This window comes from Corvus moneduloides, chromosome 2 (genome assembly GCF_009650955.1).
Source record: "Corvus moneduloides isolate bCorMon1 chromosome 2, bCorMon1.pri, whole genome shotgun sequence".
Taxonomy (NCBI): Eukaryota; Metazoa; Chordata; class Aves; order Passeriformes; family Corvidae; genus Corvus; species Corvus moneduloides.
Window position 1 is genome coordinate 22,720,553 of NC_045477.1, and position 18,338 is coordinate 22,738,890.

The 18,338-nt window shown below is 39.4% G+C and overlaps 1 protein-coding gene across 2 annotated transcripts in view; it reads left to right on the forward strand.

The window, feature by feature from the left end:
- The window catches only part of GSK3B (glycogen synthase kinase 3 beta), a 150,001-nt gene that overhangs the window by 48,493 nt on the left and 83,170 nt on the right, over positions 1–18,338 (forward strand). For both annotated transcript variants that reach the window (XM_032098462.1, XM_032098463.1), the window contains exon 2: positions 6,597–6,790. In XM_032098462.1, the coding sequence (XP_031954353.1) occupies positions 6,597–6,790 (194 nt within the window). The remainder of the gene's footprint in view (positions 1–6,596; positions 6,791–18,338) is intronic.

Genomic DNA, 18,338 nt, shown 5'->3' on the forward strand with positions numbered 1-18,338 from the left:
AATAGCCGGATTGTGTGAATCATCCCATCCATCTTTGATGTTCTCTGAGTGTTCTGATTCCTTTCAGAAATCACTTCTCAGACTTCTTAGTTAGCTCTTCCAGAATCCTTGGATACAAATCATGAGATTCTTCTGATCTTAAGTAATGTCTAATGGCTGCTCTTCTATTGCAGTATTCAGTTCCAGTCAGGAAGTCAAGTGACATTTTCTGTGCTAAAACAAGTATATGCACATATGTATATATTTAGTGAATGCATCTGCCTTATCTGTGTGATGATGGGTACACTTACATGTTTTTGTTCAATGTTTGACCTGAACTGTTTTTGAAATTCCGAGGATTCCTTTTGTTTGGAGTATATTTAAAAACCAAACCACACTGTGTTTTTTAAGACTCCTTTCTTTGATTCCCTGAGGTTTTCTGATTTGGTCCATGAATGTTCATTTCAAGAAAGCTGTGACTTCTTATGAGGGCATACAGTGATGAGGCAAGGGGAAGTGGATTCAAACTGAAAGCTTGAGATTATACATAGAAATTCTTTACTGTGAGGGTGGTGAGACACTGGGAACAGGTTTCCCAGAGAAGTTTTGGGTGCCTCGTCCCTGAATGTGTTCAAGGCCAGGCTGGATGGGGCTTGGAACAGTCTGGTCAAGTGGAGGTTCCCTGCTGATGCTGGGGGTTAGAACTGGATGAGCTTTAAGGTCCCTTCCAACCGAAACCATTCTATGATTCTGTATGGTTCTAGGATTTTTGTCTTGTACTGTCTCCCACTAGGTAACGTTTACGCAGTTCACTGATCAAGAAAGGAACCTGTCTAGTAAAAGAGTTCATAAATACCATTTTACTACTTTCTCCCCTGTATTGACTCACAATTATTAGTTCTTTGTGAAACTATCTTTTTTTAAAATGTAGTAGGAAAAATTAATTAGAAGAAGAAAATTAGTAGTGATTTCTGCTGCTGACAGTGTCTTTCCTCAAGCATACACTGGCCACATTAAAGACTTTCAGAGCAGCTGCTGACCTTCTTCCTTCATACGCCATGAAGAATTACCTAAGAAGCCAGGTGTTTTATTCCATAGCCGTATCTGATGATCAGCACCAGATTCTAGCAGATAGCTCAAGAAAAGTTTTCTCTTAAAACATTTGTTTCACAGAGTAGTCAGATCTTTTGACCTTCCAGTTACCTGCGACTGAAGATGGCCATTGCAGTTCTGATAGACTTCCATTCCCCTCTGGTCACTCATTTCTTTCTAGGTAGTTGTGTCAGCTGCTGGTTGTAACCTTATGCCATTGGCAGGGGCTGGATCCAGCCGTGTCAGGTTTCTGTGGAAGTGACTCCTTGACTGTATTGAGCATTGAGCAAATTTAAGATGAAACAGTGCGGCGAAGCCTTTTGAAGGGGAGAAGTAGTCAAGTGACTTAATATTGAGCCATATCTTAATAGTGAGGTGACACCGAGATCTGAAACAGTGGAGATATTTGAGCTAAGTGGACACAGTTACGTGACCTCAGACATTGTACAGTGTGTTGTAGGTCTGTGAAGTTTTCTTTTAGGGTTTAAAAACAACCTAAGTAATACCTAGTGGAAAAGGCTGTGGGCATGCCAGTGAGCAGGAATGTAGCAGTTGGAGAAGGGAAGCAAGAGGACATAGGTAAAGTCAAAAGAGAGGAAAAGGTGGAATTTGTAGGCAATGCAAAGGATCAACGTTGCATTTGAAGTAGGGAGTAAAGCTGCTGTAGTCATAGTACTAATACATTGTTCCTTCACTTCAACTGTAAAACAAGTGGAAAAGGGCACATATACATATAGTTGAGAGGAAAAAACGGAATCTTAGGTCTCTGTATGTGCATTAAAGTGTGTTTTTAGTGCTCAGACACTAAACAGCTATAGGGATTTAGGGCGGACATAATTTTGGACTTTCTCCAGGCCCGTTCATTAGAAGGTGTGTGTGTGGGTGATCAGTAGCAAAGGATGCCTTTCATTGCCTCTGAGGACTGAAGTGAATTTTTCTGAATGATACCTCATTTGGCACAGGCCAAAAGTAGACGTGCAGTACACTTACAGAATGGTCATCTTTGAGCTAATAGTAGGAATCTGCAGCTGGCAGGATATATATGTGACAAAATGTTTGCCCACTAGCAGGATCCCTACTCTCACCTCAGCAAAACCAAAAACATCTGCCACCATGTATTTTTTGAGATGCAAAAATAGGGTTGTAGCTTGCATTGATGGTCTGCGGTCTTCTAAGTGGAGTATGCTCATTTCTTCCCACAAACTTCTGAGTACTCCCTGCGTTCAACAGTGCTTCCACTGATTTTACCTAATGCTTGTGATGTGTCCCATGTGGTCATCATGTGCTAAAGGTAGAAAGTCAACTAGATCAATCAGAGCACTTGGAAATTAAAATGTCTGGATTTTGTTTTCAGTTTCACGTCAGAATTGTGGAATAAGGTCTTCATCAAAAAACCCAAACCCAAATACCACATCAGGGATGTTAAACATCAGTACTGTGTGAGGAAATGCTTTAAGGGTTTGCATGAAACATACCAACTGCAAGTACCAAGTGTATTATAGTGTGATAAGTTTTTATTTTTCCTTGTGCTTCTACCCTGGATGTTATAAAGGTGGTTGGCATAGATGATGGTTACATAGTCACATGAATTTGCTTTTTTGTTACAGTAAAGCAAGGTCATATTGCTGTCTGCCCTAGAAAGCCACAGCTTCTGGACATGTGCTAGTGATGCTTTTCATGTGAGCTATGCCAAAAGAACTATTTAGTATTTTGGTATGTAGTCATTCCTTTCTTCTTTAGTTTTTCTATTTAATGTCCTAGTTCTGTTGTAGACCTTACAGTCGAACGTGTTAAGGGTATTGTGTGGTTGACAGTGCCTGCTTATCTGCGGGGGACACCAAGTTTGACAGTCTTAAACAAAATAATAGGTGAAGGGGATGAGATGAGAACGGTCTAGGCTTCCCTTAAGGCTTGCTGTGGTATAATGCTTCTTGGTGTTTGCTGTTAGGAGTCTGTCTGGAGGTACTGAAGATTGCTGGGCTGCTATCTTGCATCATGCTGAGGCTTAAACCCAGCATTTCAGAAAGCTGTTTAGTGAACTCCTTCATGTGCTGTTTGGCTGGCAAGTCAGCACTTGCTGTCCAGACAATTAAAACTGGGATAACCATCCTGAATTGTGTATGATCTTGTGAGCAGTACCTACATCTGTGTAGTGCAAGGAGTGGCAAAGCCGGCTTGGAGCCTCTGGATGCTGCTGTGATACAAACACATTATTTGTATATTTTGAGAAGCAGTTAGATGTTCTACTCCTAGAGATCAAAGCTGTAAAGGGCGCAAGGTGAATTTTACCCCTACCCTCCCTCAGGTTCAACAATACTGTAATGGAATATAACTGAAACTCTTAACAGGCGTAACTTTTAAGATTGGAGTCCTTACAGTGTGTTTTCTTGAGAGGTTTGCAAAAACTGTTGTTTCCTGAAAGCAGGAAGCTGGGAGAAACCTCTATGAGGCTTAATGGTCTGTGCATTCTGGTAGAGAAACAAAGTAATTAAAGTGTCACTGCATACGCTTCTAAGCTCTGATGATTTCAGCAAGTTTAGTTACGAGCTGTTTTCCTATGGACTTAAAGGAAAGTGTCTGAAGCTGACTGGTTTCTCATTTGAGCTCTGGAAAAGTTGGCTGGGTGGCTGCAGCTCCACTTCGGGACAAAACACTTGAAGTGGCCTGAAATTCAGGGTTTGCTTTTGTGGACAAAGAGGCCCCCTGAGAGAGTTAAAGCTCTGAAGAAAGTCCTTAGAGCAAATCTTTTGATACGAAGTACTTCAAATCTCAGCCAGTGTTGCCAGGGACAGTTATTTTTATCTCTAAGAGTTCATTAGTCTTGATTTTTGGAAAAATGGAGAACAAAACTCATTAACAGTAATCTCAATACTCTGATCTAGTGAACCCTGCCAAAAAGAAAAAAAGGCTTCTCAAAATCAAGCAGGTAGGGGATTACCTTTTATTTGATGAGGATTGCTGTAGTAAAGCAGGTGTAACCTATTTGTATATTTGATGAGTTAGAATGCTAATCATAGAATAGTTGGGCAAACAAAATCCAGTGCTGCTATGAGAGTTACACCTTCAACTTGCTTACAAAAGAAAAAAGGGTTTCTTTGTCTTGCTGGCTTCCTTCCTTTTATTTATTACAACTATCAAAGAGGAGAGTGAATTTTCCACGCAGCTAGTATACTTCTATTTATGCTTCTCTCTCTCCCTGGAAGAAGACATTCGTCTGTTTAGTGTTCCTTCCTACCCCCTGCCCCGTTTTCTCTCCAAATTTATAAATCTGCATCTCACCTGCTCGTGACTATTATGGGGAAGGGTTATACCTACTCTGTATTGCTTGGCAAGTTATTGGCACCCTTAGCACTAATGTGCTTTATTTATTTTTGATTTGTTAATTTGTTTCATGGAGCAGTTGTAATCATAAAAGCAAACAATTTGTGAGAACCTAAAAGGCAACATAGGAGATGAATAGCAGTTAATGTGGATTTTTCAGGAGGAAATCATGTCAAGCCCACCTGCTTTTCTTCTGAATCTTGTAGTTACAGAAGTAGTAGTAGTAGATGTGGGTATCTTGACTCTGAATTTTTCAAACTAATTTTCTCATGAGAAATCTAGGAAAACAATGGACTACGGGAAATTCCATGAAAGGCATACAAAATGATTTGATTATTTTGTTTGAGAATAACAGGAGGTTCAAAAAAAATAGGATGAGATATTTTATGGGTTTTTGCAAGGCCTTTATGCAGTCTCATAGGATTCACCAGTTTTCACCAATTTGTTAGCTAAATTTAATGTAGCATCGGGAGGTGGATCTTCTGATAGTGACTGTGCTTGAAGGATGTGACAAGCTGGTGAGAGAGTTCGGTAACCTTGGATGCAGTTCAGTCAGGACAAATGCAGATTATTAGGCTTTGATAAGAGCAATCAGGTGTGTAAGTGGAAAGTGGATGAGGATTGGACAGTCAGCAGCTCTGCAGAGGAGAGTTTGGTACACAAGCTGATCATGAGGTTGCAGCATTGCACAAGCTGCAAACATTGTGCTGGGCTGTACAAACAAGTGTGTTGCAAGTCGGACACAAGAAGTCACCCACTGTGCTGGGGAGAGCTGAGATAAGCTTCCTTTGCAGAGTCTGGTTTTAGGTGCTGTACCTGAGAAGTTTTTAGTAGTGAGGAGAGAGGTTCCCGAAAGAGAAATAACTTCTGCATCATAGTAACTTTCTTTGCAACAGCCCTCATATTTGAAGGAGGCAGTGGGGGGAAAGAGAGCAGGGATGAGCTGTGCCATTTTTCATGCCCTCTGGGAGCAAAATAAGGAGTGTTTCACCTAAACTGCACTAAAGCTATTGATTGAGCTATCTGTTGGAAAGATTTTTCTAAACACATGAAGAGTGAAGAGAATACCTGGAGAAAGTTGAGGAGAGAAGGTTTATTAATAAGCAGATGTGATGAGCATTTCTTCAGTTTCTGTAGAATTGTGGTGACTGCTGTGGAACAGCAGGTTCTGTTTTTTTCTTGCAGCCCTATTTCATTCTCTAACCTGAGCCTGAAGGGCTCTTTATTGCAGCTGAAGGGCAAGAAATGCCCAGAGTGTGCTTGTAAAATGCCTAAAGCTTTGGTCCTTTTATGAACAAAATCAGACTTTGAACAGGGCGTGAAGCACTGTTGGTAATAACAGTGGGGCTAAAAGTAGGTGATAGCGGCTTGGGTCTTTTGATGGGAAAGTGGCTGGGAAAGTGCTTGTGAAACCCACAGCCGCTGCATCTGCACCAAGGCACATTCACCTGTGCAGCCTCCACTGCCATCTTGCATCCTGAGCACTGCCACTGGCTGCGTTCTGGTTCACGTTGAGATGCCAGCTGAGTGCCTGCCGTTGTCATCCTTCTCCCCCTGCCCCAGCAAGTGCATCCCTTCTTTGCAAGGAAGTCCAGACAGACATGGGAGAAGGGAGGAACAGGGCTGTGCCATCTGATGCAGCCTGGGTTTCACTTCAGGTGCGCACAGCCAGGTTTGACAAAGGTTATGCTTCCTGGTGCTGCAAGCTGAAGCTTTACATGTGGGTGGATTTGTTACAAAGTGCTCCTGGGTTTTATTGCCAGATAAATGCCTGCAAAGATCAGAGTGCTGCTCTGAACTCATACTGGCAGTTTGGTTTCTTCAGTTACAGGAAAAATATGGGAAAATGCTTAATTTTGGTAATACAAACAACACCCTGTTTAATATCACTTACTTTATAATCAGATGTGGGGATAAGTACTTGGCTTCTTTGTGCATTGCATTTTATTGCTCAATTATTTGCTTCTGGAGAGCAAATTTTTGTTAGCAATAGTCTAAATGAAAAATTGTCACCACTTAATATATATTGGTAAAAAACATGTTCAGTGATTTCTTTGTGTTTTGTCAGAGATTTTCTATTTTTCTCTATAATATTGAAATACATATGCTGATCTAAATCTTTGTCTTACCCTCTTCTGTTTTAGTCTTGTTGGTCATCTTGTTTACACTGTATTTTGACTATTTGTGTATCTCTTGCTTTCCAGGAGACAAAGATGGCAGCAAGGTGACTACAGTAGTGGCAACTCCTGGACAAGGTCCAGACCGACCACAAGAAGTCAGCTACACAGACACCAAGGTGATTGGAAATGGATCTTTTGGTGTTGTGTATCAAGCCAAACTCTGTGATTCAGGAGAGCTTGTGGCCATTAAGAAAGTCCTGCAGGATAAAAGATTTAAGGTGAGCCTATGCATAAGTTCATAATATTTTCATGAATGCTATCTCCTTTTCCATGTCTTTGATGGCAGTGTTTTTGATTTTCTTAATTTATTTTCATTGGAGCACATAAGTACACATAAAAATTTTCAGGACTAAAGATTAAACAGATGGATTGTGATAAAGCAGTGTAGTTTAGCTTGAAAATCAGTGAGTCACTGTTATAATTATTTGTATTAGTGCAAAGCACTAAGCTAAAAATACTGATTTGATGTGCTGTTTCCAGGTTGCAGACCAGATTTCTCAGACAGTGAGCTGTGGAAACAAGGGAAAAGCTTGTCTTAAGGTTACTTTTTTCTAGCAAAGACTCTTCTCCAGTCATTAGTAATTAAACTGCTGGAGGGAACAGAAGCCTTTGGGCTTTGTTCTTAGTTGTTGCATCTATAAAGTTGAAGGCTGTATTTGAGTAAATCAGAAATTGTGAAGGCCAAGCAAGAAGATAACAGATACTGAGCCCAGGGCAGTTTGGGCGGAAGATCACTTTCTTCTCTTGTTACCTGATTTATAAATGTGTTCTATCCTGGTGGTTTTAATACACTAGTGATCCTTTATTCTAAACAAGTAGCCTTCCAAAGAGAAATCTTTTTATCTAGTGATTTTTAAACCAAATAAAAGTTAAGAACCATAAGCCACCTCATCGCTTCTGTTAGTCCTCTGCTTGGTTCCTAATGTACTTGACTACTTTCCCTTACAGTCAAGTGGCCTGCAGATCAACTTGTGTGAGAAGTACATGATAGCAAAGGTACTGGTTTTGACATTTCTTGTTTCCACAGTAAGACCTTATGCATAGCTGGTTTTACTGGTAATATTTGTAATTTGCATCCTTTTTTGATAGCAAAAACATTGTTTTGAAGTGTTTTGAAAGAACTAGTGTATGTCTTCTCCTTGAGTCTTCAAATTTTGTGCTATCGTCACCGCAGGCATCAGCATATCACAGATGCATTAGATGAAAAATGGGAAAGATACGTTTAGATTAATGTAATCATGCAGAATTGTTTACTTCTAATTGAGGAAGGTGTACAAAGTTCTTACATAGTTCGTACATCTGAGTTATTTCTGGACTGTATTACGGGTTGAAGGTAATTAGTACTTGGGAAGCATGCAATATGATGTAAGGGTGCCTTATTTTAGGAGAATAAAGAAGAGGCAAAACAGAAAAGGAAAAAACAGGTTCTAAACCTAGCCATACTTGAAGGATCCTTTTTGTCTCTTCCCATTGCATAGGTTTAGGGGGAGAGTCAGGATATTTCCTATACCATGTCATGCTTGGTAAATGTCAGCTAGTGCTTTTGACAAGAAAGAATCTTTGATTTCTTTAGTCTCATAACTCTGGGGTTGTGCAGTGTGTCAAAAATGAAAACTTAGCCGAGCATTTTGGTTCCTGACCATCAAAAATTAATAGTTTGTGACATCTTACTTTTTTTAATCTCTGTTGAGCATCTACAATAAAATGTTGGTCTTTGATTGCTTGTGTTTTGGTAGTTGGTTCAGTGGCATTTTGTTATGTGACTATATATCTTTATTTTGGAGTGTTTCTTTAAGTGATTAAAGAAAAATGCATCTCTTGAGTATTAACTCTTTCTTTGTTAAAGCAAAACAGCTAAACTGAGAAGCTAAATAGAGTGTTTCCATTTTCAGATATCTGAATTAATTGTCTGCATTTGATAATACAAGCTGAGACTATCCAATACCTGGAGGCTTTAGTACCCCTAAACCAGGTGTAGTTAATGGTTAAGTCCATGTGTAGATTTGCAGATCGATGGCATTAATTTAAAACTACTTTTTAAAACTTCATTATTTGTATGGGTCACATCTGCAGTAGTACCCAAGTTACGCATTTTTTCATATTTTTATCCCAAACTTTTTTCCCAGCTTCACAACATCATCTACCTTTGGCTAAGCTCCCTAGTTTTTTCCATCATTTGTCAGTTTAGTCCTCCCATTTTTTTTCCCATTCTGATCTAGAAGTGTATGTTATGTTGGCAGGAGGTATAAATTCCTGCAGGCTGGATGAAAGCCTCTGCCTGGACTGATTTGGAAGCTAGACAGATGTACCTTATATTAAGAATAGCTTACAGTTACTTCAGGGTATGCTACGCTTTGGGAATGCCTGATCTAGGCAGTAAATGCTGGACCACATGATTTACCAGTTAAAGCGGGAACTTCAAAAGTCTGTCGGCTGAATGATTTGAGTGCAGTGTAGGAGCAGGTCAGATTTTGTTTTCAGAGAGCTGAGCTGTGGGTGCAGTTCAGCTGGGCTGTTGCCATCCCTGCTTGGCTGCCCAAGTCCAGATCCAAGGCCTGGTCAGTGGAGTTCCTTAAGAAATCTGCCACTCCACTCTCATTAATGCATATTCCCACTTCAGCAATGGTTGAAGGGAAAAAGCCAGCCATACTGTAGACAGCCAAAGGTGGTGGTGGCTTGTTTGATTTATTATCACTTTCTGAGGGAAGAGAGGGAGCCCTGTAGAAATACCAGTCTGCACTCTTCTCAGTGGTGGACAAGCAACAAGAGGAAAATGATGTATGAAAGTTGCTTCCTGAAATTTGAATCATGAATGAAATTTTCAGCCGTATCCTTCTAGCTGGTGCCTGCTTATCCCAGTGCTTGTGTAATCCTGATATATTTATTTTGGTACATGCTGTATAATTCCTTAGTCATGATTTCTTCAAAAAAATACTTTGAGAAGAGCCAGAAGATAGTCTTGAAACTTAAAGGGCATGATTCAGAAACTTTAGGAAGTCCCAAAAATGCATGCTCTTTCTGCATTTTGTGAATGTGGAGGGCAGTTATTGTGTAGATCTGGAAAATGCGCCTCAGTTGCCAATTTTAGATCTCTGTCAGGAAGCTGAGATACTTTTGTCCAGGTTTAAAGCTAGCTTGAAAGCTGGAATTACTGGAGGAGGGTTGTCTTTTTTTCTTTTTTCCTTTTCCATTACTATGACAAATCAGCCTCCCAGCATTGGTTTGGACCAGAAAGAAGTTGAGTATTAAATCATTGCTGAAGAGTTGAATCTTACAGTTTCTGTGATGATAGTTTGCAATGCTCCTACTTATTTCTACTCCCTCATTGCAGTTCAAATGTTTTTCAGTTTGCCGTTGCAGTTCCTGCATGACTGTGTTTTAAACAGGATCTCTGAATTGTTCTGGATTTTAGGTTGTGTGTGTCTAGAGTTCAGTATAATGTACAGCAATAGTATTGGTATGCTAGGGATAGTGGCAAGTCATTGAAGGGAATAAATAAAATACAACTTAGAGATTTATGCTTAACTTCAGTTTGCAGTTCTGCCTTCAGCAAGCTAGTTCTCCATACTAAGTGTGAGGAATTAAGTAATGTGATTTTGGGCAATTACCTGATACTTGAATGAGTAGTTCACAAACTGTGTGCTGTTTGTCATTAATCTGTGAAACCACTTAATTTGTTTGATTTAATTAACCGTCTCTCATGGAAGGTTATACTTTTGGGGTGGTGGGTTTTGGGGTTTTTTTCAGTTAAAAGTGGAACGGGGGTGAGAAGGATGTTTCTCTTTGAAAAATAGTGTAAGGCAGCTGTTCACAAACTTTCGGGGCCAAAGTGCTTTCAAATGGCAAAATTTCCAAAAGAGAGTGACCTGGCTTTCACAGTTCTGTACTGTGTTTCTGCTTCTATCTCACAAATGCATAATAATAGGTTCTCATGCAAAGCATCGATAGGTGCAGTTAAATGATTCATAGTATTTTCAATTATTTTATCCATGTGTCTGTGTAGGCCCTCCAGTGACACAGCCTAATTGTGATGCTTGAAAAGAAAATACAGTAGCATAAATTTTCTTGCACTGCTTTTGTTAGCATGTTCATTGGAATATTCTTCAGATTAAGAGTCTGTCATGTTGCTGTCTAAATGTGCAAAAACCAATAATAAGCAAAGAGGTATGTTAACATAAACAGTTATTTTTTGTTATTTCTGTCATTCCATTAAGGTTTTTAGGAAATCCTATTGGAATGAATGTGTGAATTGCTAGAAATATTTCACAGCTGACTGAGAATAAGTAGTTAAATTTTTCATATCTGAATTGAAGTACTTGATGTTTCTGCTTTTAGCACTGGGCTGTTGAAATCTAAATGATGAGGAGAGTTTCTACTCCTCCTGCACTTTTTCAAACCGTCTAGATTGGGCATCACATTTCTTGTTAATGGCTCACACAGACATGAAGTGTGCAGCATAGAAAGCCAAATTCCGTAATGGGAACCATTCATGCCATTCAGTCTGTCAAATCATTCAGGGACTGCCTTGGTTTAGCCATCCAGCCGTGTGTGCCCTTGGCTTAGTTGCCTGAATTATTTAAAGAGGCAAATCTTCTGGAGTGTGAGAGGATGTCAAACCAGGGCCCTCATGATCCATAAACGTGAAGCACTGCATTGGTAAAGCTGAGGCCACTGAATAGTAGGCAGTGCTCTTTCCTATTTTTAGTTATAGAAGGAATAGGTGTTGTGACTATTTGCATGTTTATTGTTCCTTTGTTTTGGTTTGTTGGTTTGTTTTTTTCCTAAATGTAAAGTCTTAGTGCTAATTTGAGCCTTAAAGCCCAATAAAGCAGCAGGATGGAAAAAAGAAGTCTGTGTTGAGATTCTGGTTTGTTTCTTTCTCTGCTGGTGTGTGTACTTTTGTGAGCTGTTTGAAATGCTTCTGAAAGCAACAGCTTTCTTTCAGTTCCTGCCTCAGATATATCAAGCTGTTAAGTATAAAAAGATCCTTTTCAAAGTAGCCTATATCTGCTGTTGATGTTGTCTTATTTACAGCAACTTTGATCATAGCAGCTCCCATGAAAAATGTAAAACCACAAGGAAGAATTCCCATTGAAAAATGACTAGGTGTTTAGGTTTTTAAGTTCTGTTAACTTTTCAAGAGACTTCTCTGTTTAAAGCATTCAGAAATCTAGAGTTGACCCAGTTTTTTTCTTAATAGTTTTTGTGTCTCTGCTTGTGGTTGAAGGTGTAATTCTGTAAACATGCACATGAAAAAGTGAACCTGTTGATTAATGATTTGTATCTTTTGCTCTCAGAATGTCACTGGTTTACAGACCACCATGAGAATCTGACTTCAAATTGGTTTGAATTAGTTCCACTTTTGCTGACTTCCCTCCCGCTTGTTTCTTAGCTCTTGGTTATCCATGGCCAGTTAAGATACAACAGATAGTAGCATTATACTGGGAAAAAGGGCTCAATTTTCAGGGAGCTGCAGTCTGTTAAGGCCACTGTTGGTGTGTCTGAGCTATTTTGAGGGGGGATGTACTCAGGTTACTAGGGTAACCTGGCTGAAAGAAGAGTTAAAACAAGTTTTATTTTGCAGTCTGTAAGCTTGGGTTATGGGTAGTCATGTCTATAAACTGACAAGCAGACAGAGGTTTGACACCCAGCTTCTTGATATGTGTTGGGGAACCCAGTTGTAAAGATTTAAGGGAAGTGGTATCACTGTCTCTTCTGTGAAGGTTTGGTTTCCCTTTGCTGGCTTCAGACGGGATGTGTGCATCATCTTGCCTTTTAATGTTTTAGCAAATCCATCTTCCAGACTCCTGTTTCTATGTATTGTAGCTTCGTCATCAGAATGTTAAACGTACAGTTGAAGAGAAGCCATTGTTACTGTGGAATATCTCATAGAAGTCTGAGCTATGTGCCTGAGTTGTGGACCCTTTCTTTCAAGCACACAAGTGGACATTGAAGTCACAGAAAAGACCTCCAAGATTGATTCCAGCCTTTAACTGATGACCACCTTGTCAACTAGACCGTGGCACTAAGTGTTACATCCAGTTGTTTCTTGTACACCTCCAGGGATGGTGACTCCACCACTTCCCTGGGTAGTCCATTCCAAAGATTAATAAGCATTCCATGAAGAAATTCCTCCTGATGGCCAGCCTAAACCTCCCCTGGTTCAGCTTGAGACTGTGTCCTCTCATCCTGTTGCTGGTTGCCTGGGAGAAGAGACCAACCCCACCCCCACTTTACTACAAACTCAGGTAGTTGTAGAGAGCAGTAAGGTCACTCCTGGTCCTCCTTTTCCCTCCTACTTCACTCCTTTCTAGAAGGGAATTGAAAGTTATCACAGAGGTTCAGAATGAACACTGTCTTCATCCTAAATCAGTGTTTAAAGTCTTGAATACAATGTAGAGGTTGGATTTGCTCTGATGTATTCATGATTATCTTTCACTGTGACCTCTTGTTATTTGCACAGGTTTCCTCTGAACTAAGGACTGAACTTCCTTTTTTAATTTGTGTGTGAACTAGCTGAGTTCTCTCATACCTCCATCTAAGGATCATTGAATATTCAAACATCATTCTCTAAGGCCTTCTCTCAAAAGGATGCCTTTATTTACCATATCTCTGTTGAGTTGAAAGCAGTCATGAGGTAAAAAGTCACAAAAGAAGAACATGGTGATGAGAATTAATAACATTTAAGCACCTTTCTTTTAAGTCTTTTAGGACTTTCACATCGTAGCTCCTTTGAGGAATTGTGAATCACTGTTCATAAGACTATAATGGAGGTGTTACTCTCTAAAGGATGCCTTAATTTTATTGTTAAATAGCTAGAAAGAGCATCCAGAACAATAGATCTGTCTTCTGACTAATGAGATGGTGTGTGTTTGTATCACAAGTGGGGATGGCAGGCTGAAAATATTTTTCATTGACTTCAGCAAATACTGCAAACATTTGTAAAACCAGCAGTAAAAAGATAATTGAGCATGATCAAAACTGTCCTACTCCTAGCTGTCCTCATCTAAGGGGATACAGTTGCTCTTGAAGACTGAGGCCACCAGGTAAGATTTCCAGAGTGGGAGTTGCCTGGGCATGTGTTCAGGTTGTTTTTCCATCTTCTAAACAGCTGGAGGGTTGTGTTTGGTTTCAGAGAGGTTTTTTCTAATCTATTCTTTAACTCTTGTGTAGAGGCCAGATTTGTAGCTCTGGTCCAACTTAGTTTAACCAGATTATCAGAGACATTTACCGAGATAATAGCTTTTCTTACAGCAGTACTTGATCTGGCTGTCTCCTGGAAGCTTATTGGAGCCAATTCTGTCATTTGGCTGTAATTGCAGTTTCAGTGCCTGTCTCTTGGTAGCAACCAAAAAGGCTGGATAGAGATCTGAATTCTCACTCACAACCTTGTATTTCATTCCATTTTCCAATTTTCTCAAATTGTCCTAATGGATAAAAAAATCTGTTTCCCCTTGCTTTTGACAATCTTTGAAGAAAGCAGTGTACTGTTCATTGTATCAGCTGAAACCTCCCTGGACACACTTCAGTGGCCTAGAAGAGATCTAAGAACTCTAAGAAGCATCTTTCTAACTTTGTATTATTTTAAAGTCTGTATAATAAAATTATTTGTAGTTATGGCTGCTCCTGCAGATGTTTTCAGATCGGACAACTGAATTGGATGCATAATAGCTGTTAGTGCCAAAAAGGTCTTCAGTTTGGCACATGAGATGAAATGGAGTTTGTACTATGAGCATTGATTTCAGTGTTCTCCTTTTTAGCTGGGGAGTTTTGACTGATAATTAATGTCCAGGGAATGCAGTGTCATCCAGCTGCAGTTGGCCTAGGAAAGAGGAGGAAGTGCTCTTCATCTGCAGATTTGGCTTTGTGTGCCTGTAGAAATGTGTTTCCACATGTTGCCATGGGGAAACCCACATGTTAGTAGGGAAGTAGGCCCTAGGAATGTGTTCTTTGAAATGGGAGGAGTCAAAAGAGCTCTTGAGGGCTTTTTTGCCCTACTGCATGGATATTTGCGTGAGGCGTTTTTATAGATCCATGCCACAGTTTAAGTGGTGCATTTACATTGGATTTTGAGCTTTTCTATTTCCATGAGTTTTTCTGCAGTACTCCCTAGATTAGGACCAAAGATGGGACTTTAAAACAAGATACCTGTTTTGTCAGTTTTCTCTCTTCTTGCTCTCTTCTAGTGTATAACTTGAGACTAAAATTAAACCTATCTGTCCTGTGTGAATTTACTGACCAACAAAAAGAACCAGAAGATACATTACATTTATAAAAAGTCTTTTGCCCCACTAGTCCAGATAACTCATATAGCTGATCCAATAATACTTCGGTTTATTTCCTGTTGTCTCTCAGGTCTTCTAAAAGAAGTGAGTTCATATGTCTGCTTTTCTTAAAATGTATATATTTTTATACAATCTGTGAAATATATATTCTATGTATATACATTCCTAAATTAGCTGGAGACTGTTTTGAGACACACAGGTTAAATGGATGCTATTCTGAAATAATGACATTTGGAGTGGAGAGTGCAGTTTAAAAGAATTCCAAACCTATTGAGATATGGAAATGCATAGTTTAAAGCACATAAATAGCTGTAACTCTGCCACATACTGACAGCATATTATAACTGTGAGAGTGTACTTGAATGTTGCCGAATTCCTGATTGTGGTCAAATTAAGTTCCATTTTGAAAGATAATTTCCTTTCCTTTGACTTTTTAACATTGCTGCCTCTAAGTGCCTGAGAAGGACTGGCATAGAAAAACAGTAACCCTGCATGCTGTAGGGATAGCCTCTTTATTTTACGTTTATAAATCAGTTTTACATCTGAGTCACACCTGCCACATAGAGGGAGCTTTGATTATGGCATGGATTTGTAGGTCTGTGTAAAAAAGGTAAAAATTAATTTTAATGTTCTTCATTTTGTAGTGTTTTGTGGAGAGATCTTTGGTAGCCCTTCAGGATCACAACCATGGAGACTCTGTATCTTTGCATCTCTGAGACTGGCAGATTACAGGCTGGTGGAGCAGATTTGGGTTTTCTCATTCTTATCTAAAAACAAAATGTTTAATGGCTGACACTCTTCGTGTGGCAGTGGAGTGAACTTTTTAAGTGTACAACCAGTGCAAGTGGAGAATCAAGGGCAGTCTTTGTTTTGTGAATGGAGCCTGAATTTGGTCATTTAAAAAGTCACAGTAAAATTCCTGAAGTCCTTCTGAAGCTCAGGGATTTAGTGGTCCACTCTGCATGAGGCTGTACATAAATTCTAAGCTAGTTTTATTTTTTTTCATCTTGCAGTAGTAGCTGAGATGATCAGGCGGAGAGCAGGTACGTCTAATGCTCTTGAGAGCGTGGCAGTGCTGCTGCGGTAGAGAGCTTGGGTATTAAATCAGGTGTTGGGTGGAAATACGGTGTCTCAGGAGGAACCTTCCGCACCTGTCTCCTAGTTGGGGAGAAGAGTATTGTGTAGAGTGTAAATAGAAGATTATCTTGATGGGATAAAAATGGTGCTTTTGAGACTACTTGGATGTTTGGTGCATGCAGATACTTCAAGGCTCTTTGTTGCACCATTATGTATCCTCTTTTGGAAGTCCCACAGCATGAGATTGCTGGGTTACAGAAGATTTGCATAAACAGTTTTTACATCTAGCAACATTACCTACCTGTGGCTCTCACTTGCTTACTAATTTCTTACTTGGTTAAATTATCCTTGGTGCAACATTCCAGTCTTGGAGCATGATTTGAATATGTTATTAAATAATTTGTCTTCAGTTTTTTCCAGGGAACACAGGGGTATTTTGTCTTTAAAATGGATGGCTGCTAAATCAGGCAGCGGCAAACTCTGTGTCCTTTTTGAACTCAGTATTTGTTATTCAAATATTCTGCTGCGGCAGCTATTACACACTTGAGGGGAAAGAAGGGATAACCCATAAAATGCTTGTCATTGAAAGGACAGAAGAGATCCACCTGCTGCTCAATGGAGGCTTCCTGAAGCAAAGAAGAGGGACAGATCTTTCCATTTATGTGTCACCAAGACAGCTGTGCTCTACCCTCTGGCACTGTGCTGTAGGTCAACCCTTCTGGCTTAGTTTAAAACCTTGCAATTGAGCTGGTTTTTTTTTTTTTTTGGTGACTCTTTCTTGAAGAGGAGTAACTCAAAGTCGGCAAACAAAATGACGAAGGTTTAAGTAAATGTGAAAATGGGAATAATTTTTGTTTTCCAGTTGTTTTCTTGAGTAGACCTGACATTTTATAACCAAGTGGCGTGCTCCTTCTGGAAAGTATTCAAAACTTTGAGAGCCATGTAATGGATGATTGTTTTCTTTGCTGCTAATGGCAATATTTGAGCCACTCATTGCTTCTTGGAAAAGTAGTACCAAGACATGGGAAAATAATAAAAGGAAGCTCTTTTAAATATTTTGTCAAGCATCTGAAGTACAGAGGCAGTTCAGACTGTTGGGCATATTCTAGCATTAGTAATGCTGCCGATTTTTTCATGTGATTTGGATACTTTCTGGTCCCTGATGACTGAGAAGGTGAGATGTTTGTGACCAACAGAATTATTTTCAGCCTACACAATACACGGAATTACTTTTCTACTACTTCTGCCTTGCATGTTTTTGAGGAAAGCTTGTTTTGGCTTTTTGTTCCACTTTGTTTTTTCCAATCACATTTTCTGTCTGCATTATGCAGTGAAATATGGCACATTTGCAACACCGGAAGATTAAATTTAAAGGATAATGTAAACTGAGGTTTTGTTGGATGACCTGGACTCTCCTATATAACCTACTGCAGGAAATAAAACTGAATCTGATATTTGACTGGTTTTGTAAGAGTTGTATCATGTAATAACCGAGAATAAGAAATATTTCTGGAAAGGTAATGAGAAACTTATTCTATTAAAGAAATGCTAATAACAGTCCTTGATGCTTTGGCACGATGTTGATACTTATTTTGAAATACAATGTGTGATGTCAAAGAAGTGGTCGTCATGCATTTATAATGTTTTTTTGGCCAGCAAAGAAGGGCTTCACTCTTCTTTAAGGTGAGATGTGAGGTGTGATGTTTATCATATTTTCAAATATAAGTTACAGACTTTAACTAAGGAGAAGGCAGTCTGCTTTCTTCAGGGTGGGTTTTTGTTTATGTAGTGCCTAGTACAGTGAACAGAGATGAGTAATGGAGGCTCTTATATGTGTCATGATGCAAATAAGCAGACTACAGACATCTATATTCTGTAGTTCTTCTAAGATTTGAAGCCAGGTCTAATTGTTCCAGGCCAAACAAAGGTGCTCATTTCACATCTTCATTTGTGCCGTTCCTTTGAAAGCCCGGCCATGGTGATTAGACTGCTTAGGTCCTGAGCTAACTAGTCAAAATACAAACATCCAGTCTGAATTACTGAAGCATAACAATGCATGTGGAAAACAACAGCTGGATCTAATTTCAAATTTTTTTAACATTCAAAAAGCACCCTGTCACAAAAAGCTCCTTGTTTTCCCCCCCTAAGCTTTATCAAGTGAAGACAGAATATATAACTTGATGTCTTTTAAAGATTCATCCTCTTCTTTTCCTTCATTCAGAGATTTGTCCAAGGATCTGCTTATCAGACTGAGTTTACAGGCCCTTTTGCATTCATCTTACTTTAATCTCAGCAGGCACATGAGTCATAAAGGTTGTACCAGGTTTTTTGGGCTTGAAAACAGGCATCTCATTTATACCAGATGAGTTTAACAGTGTAAGCATGTTGATTGATTATAAATGAA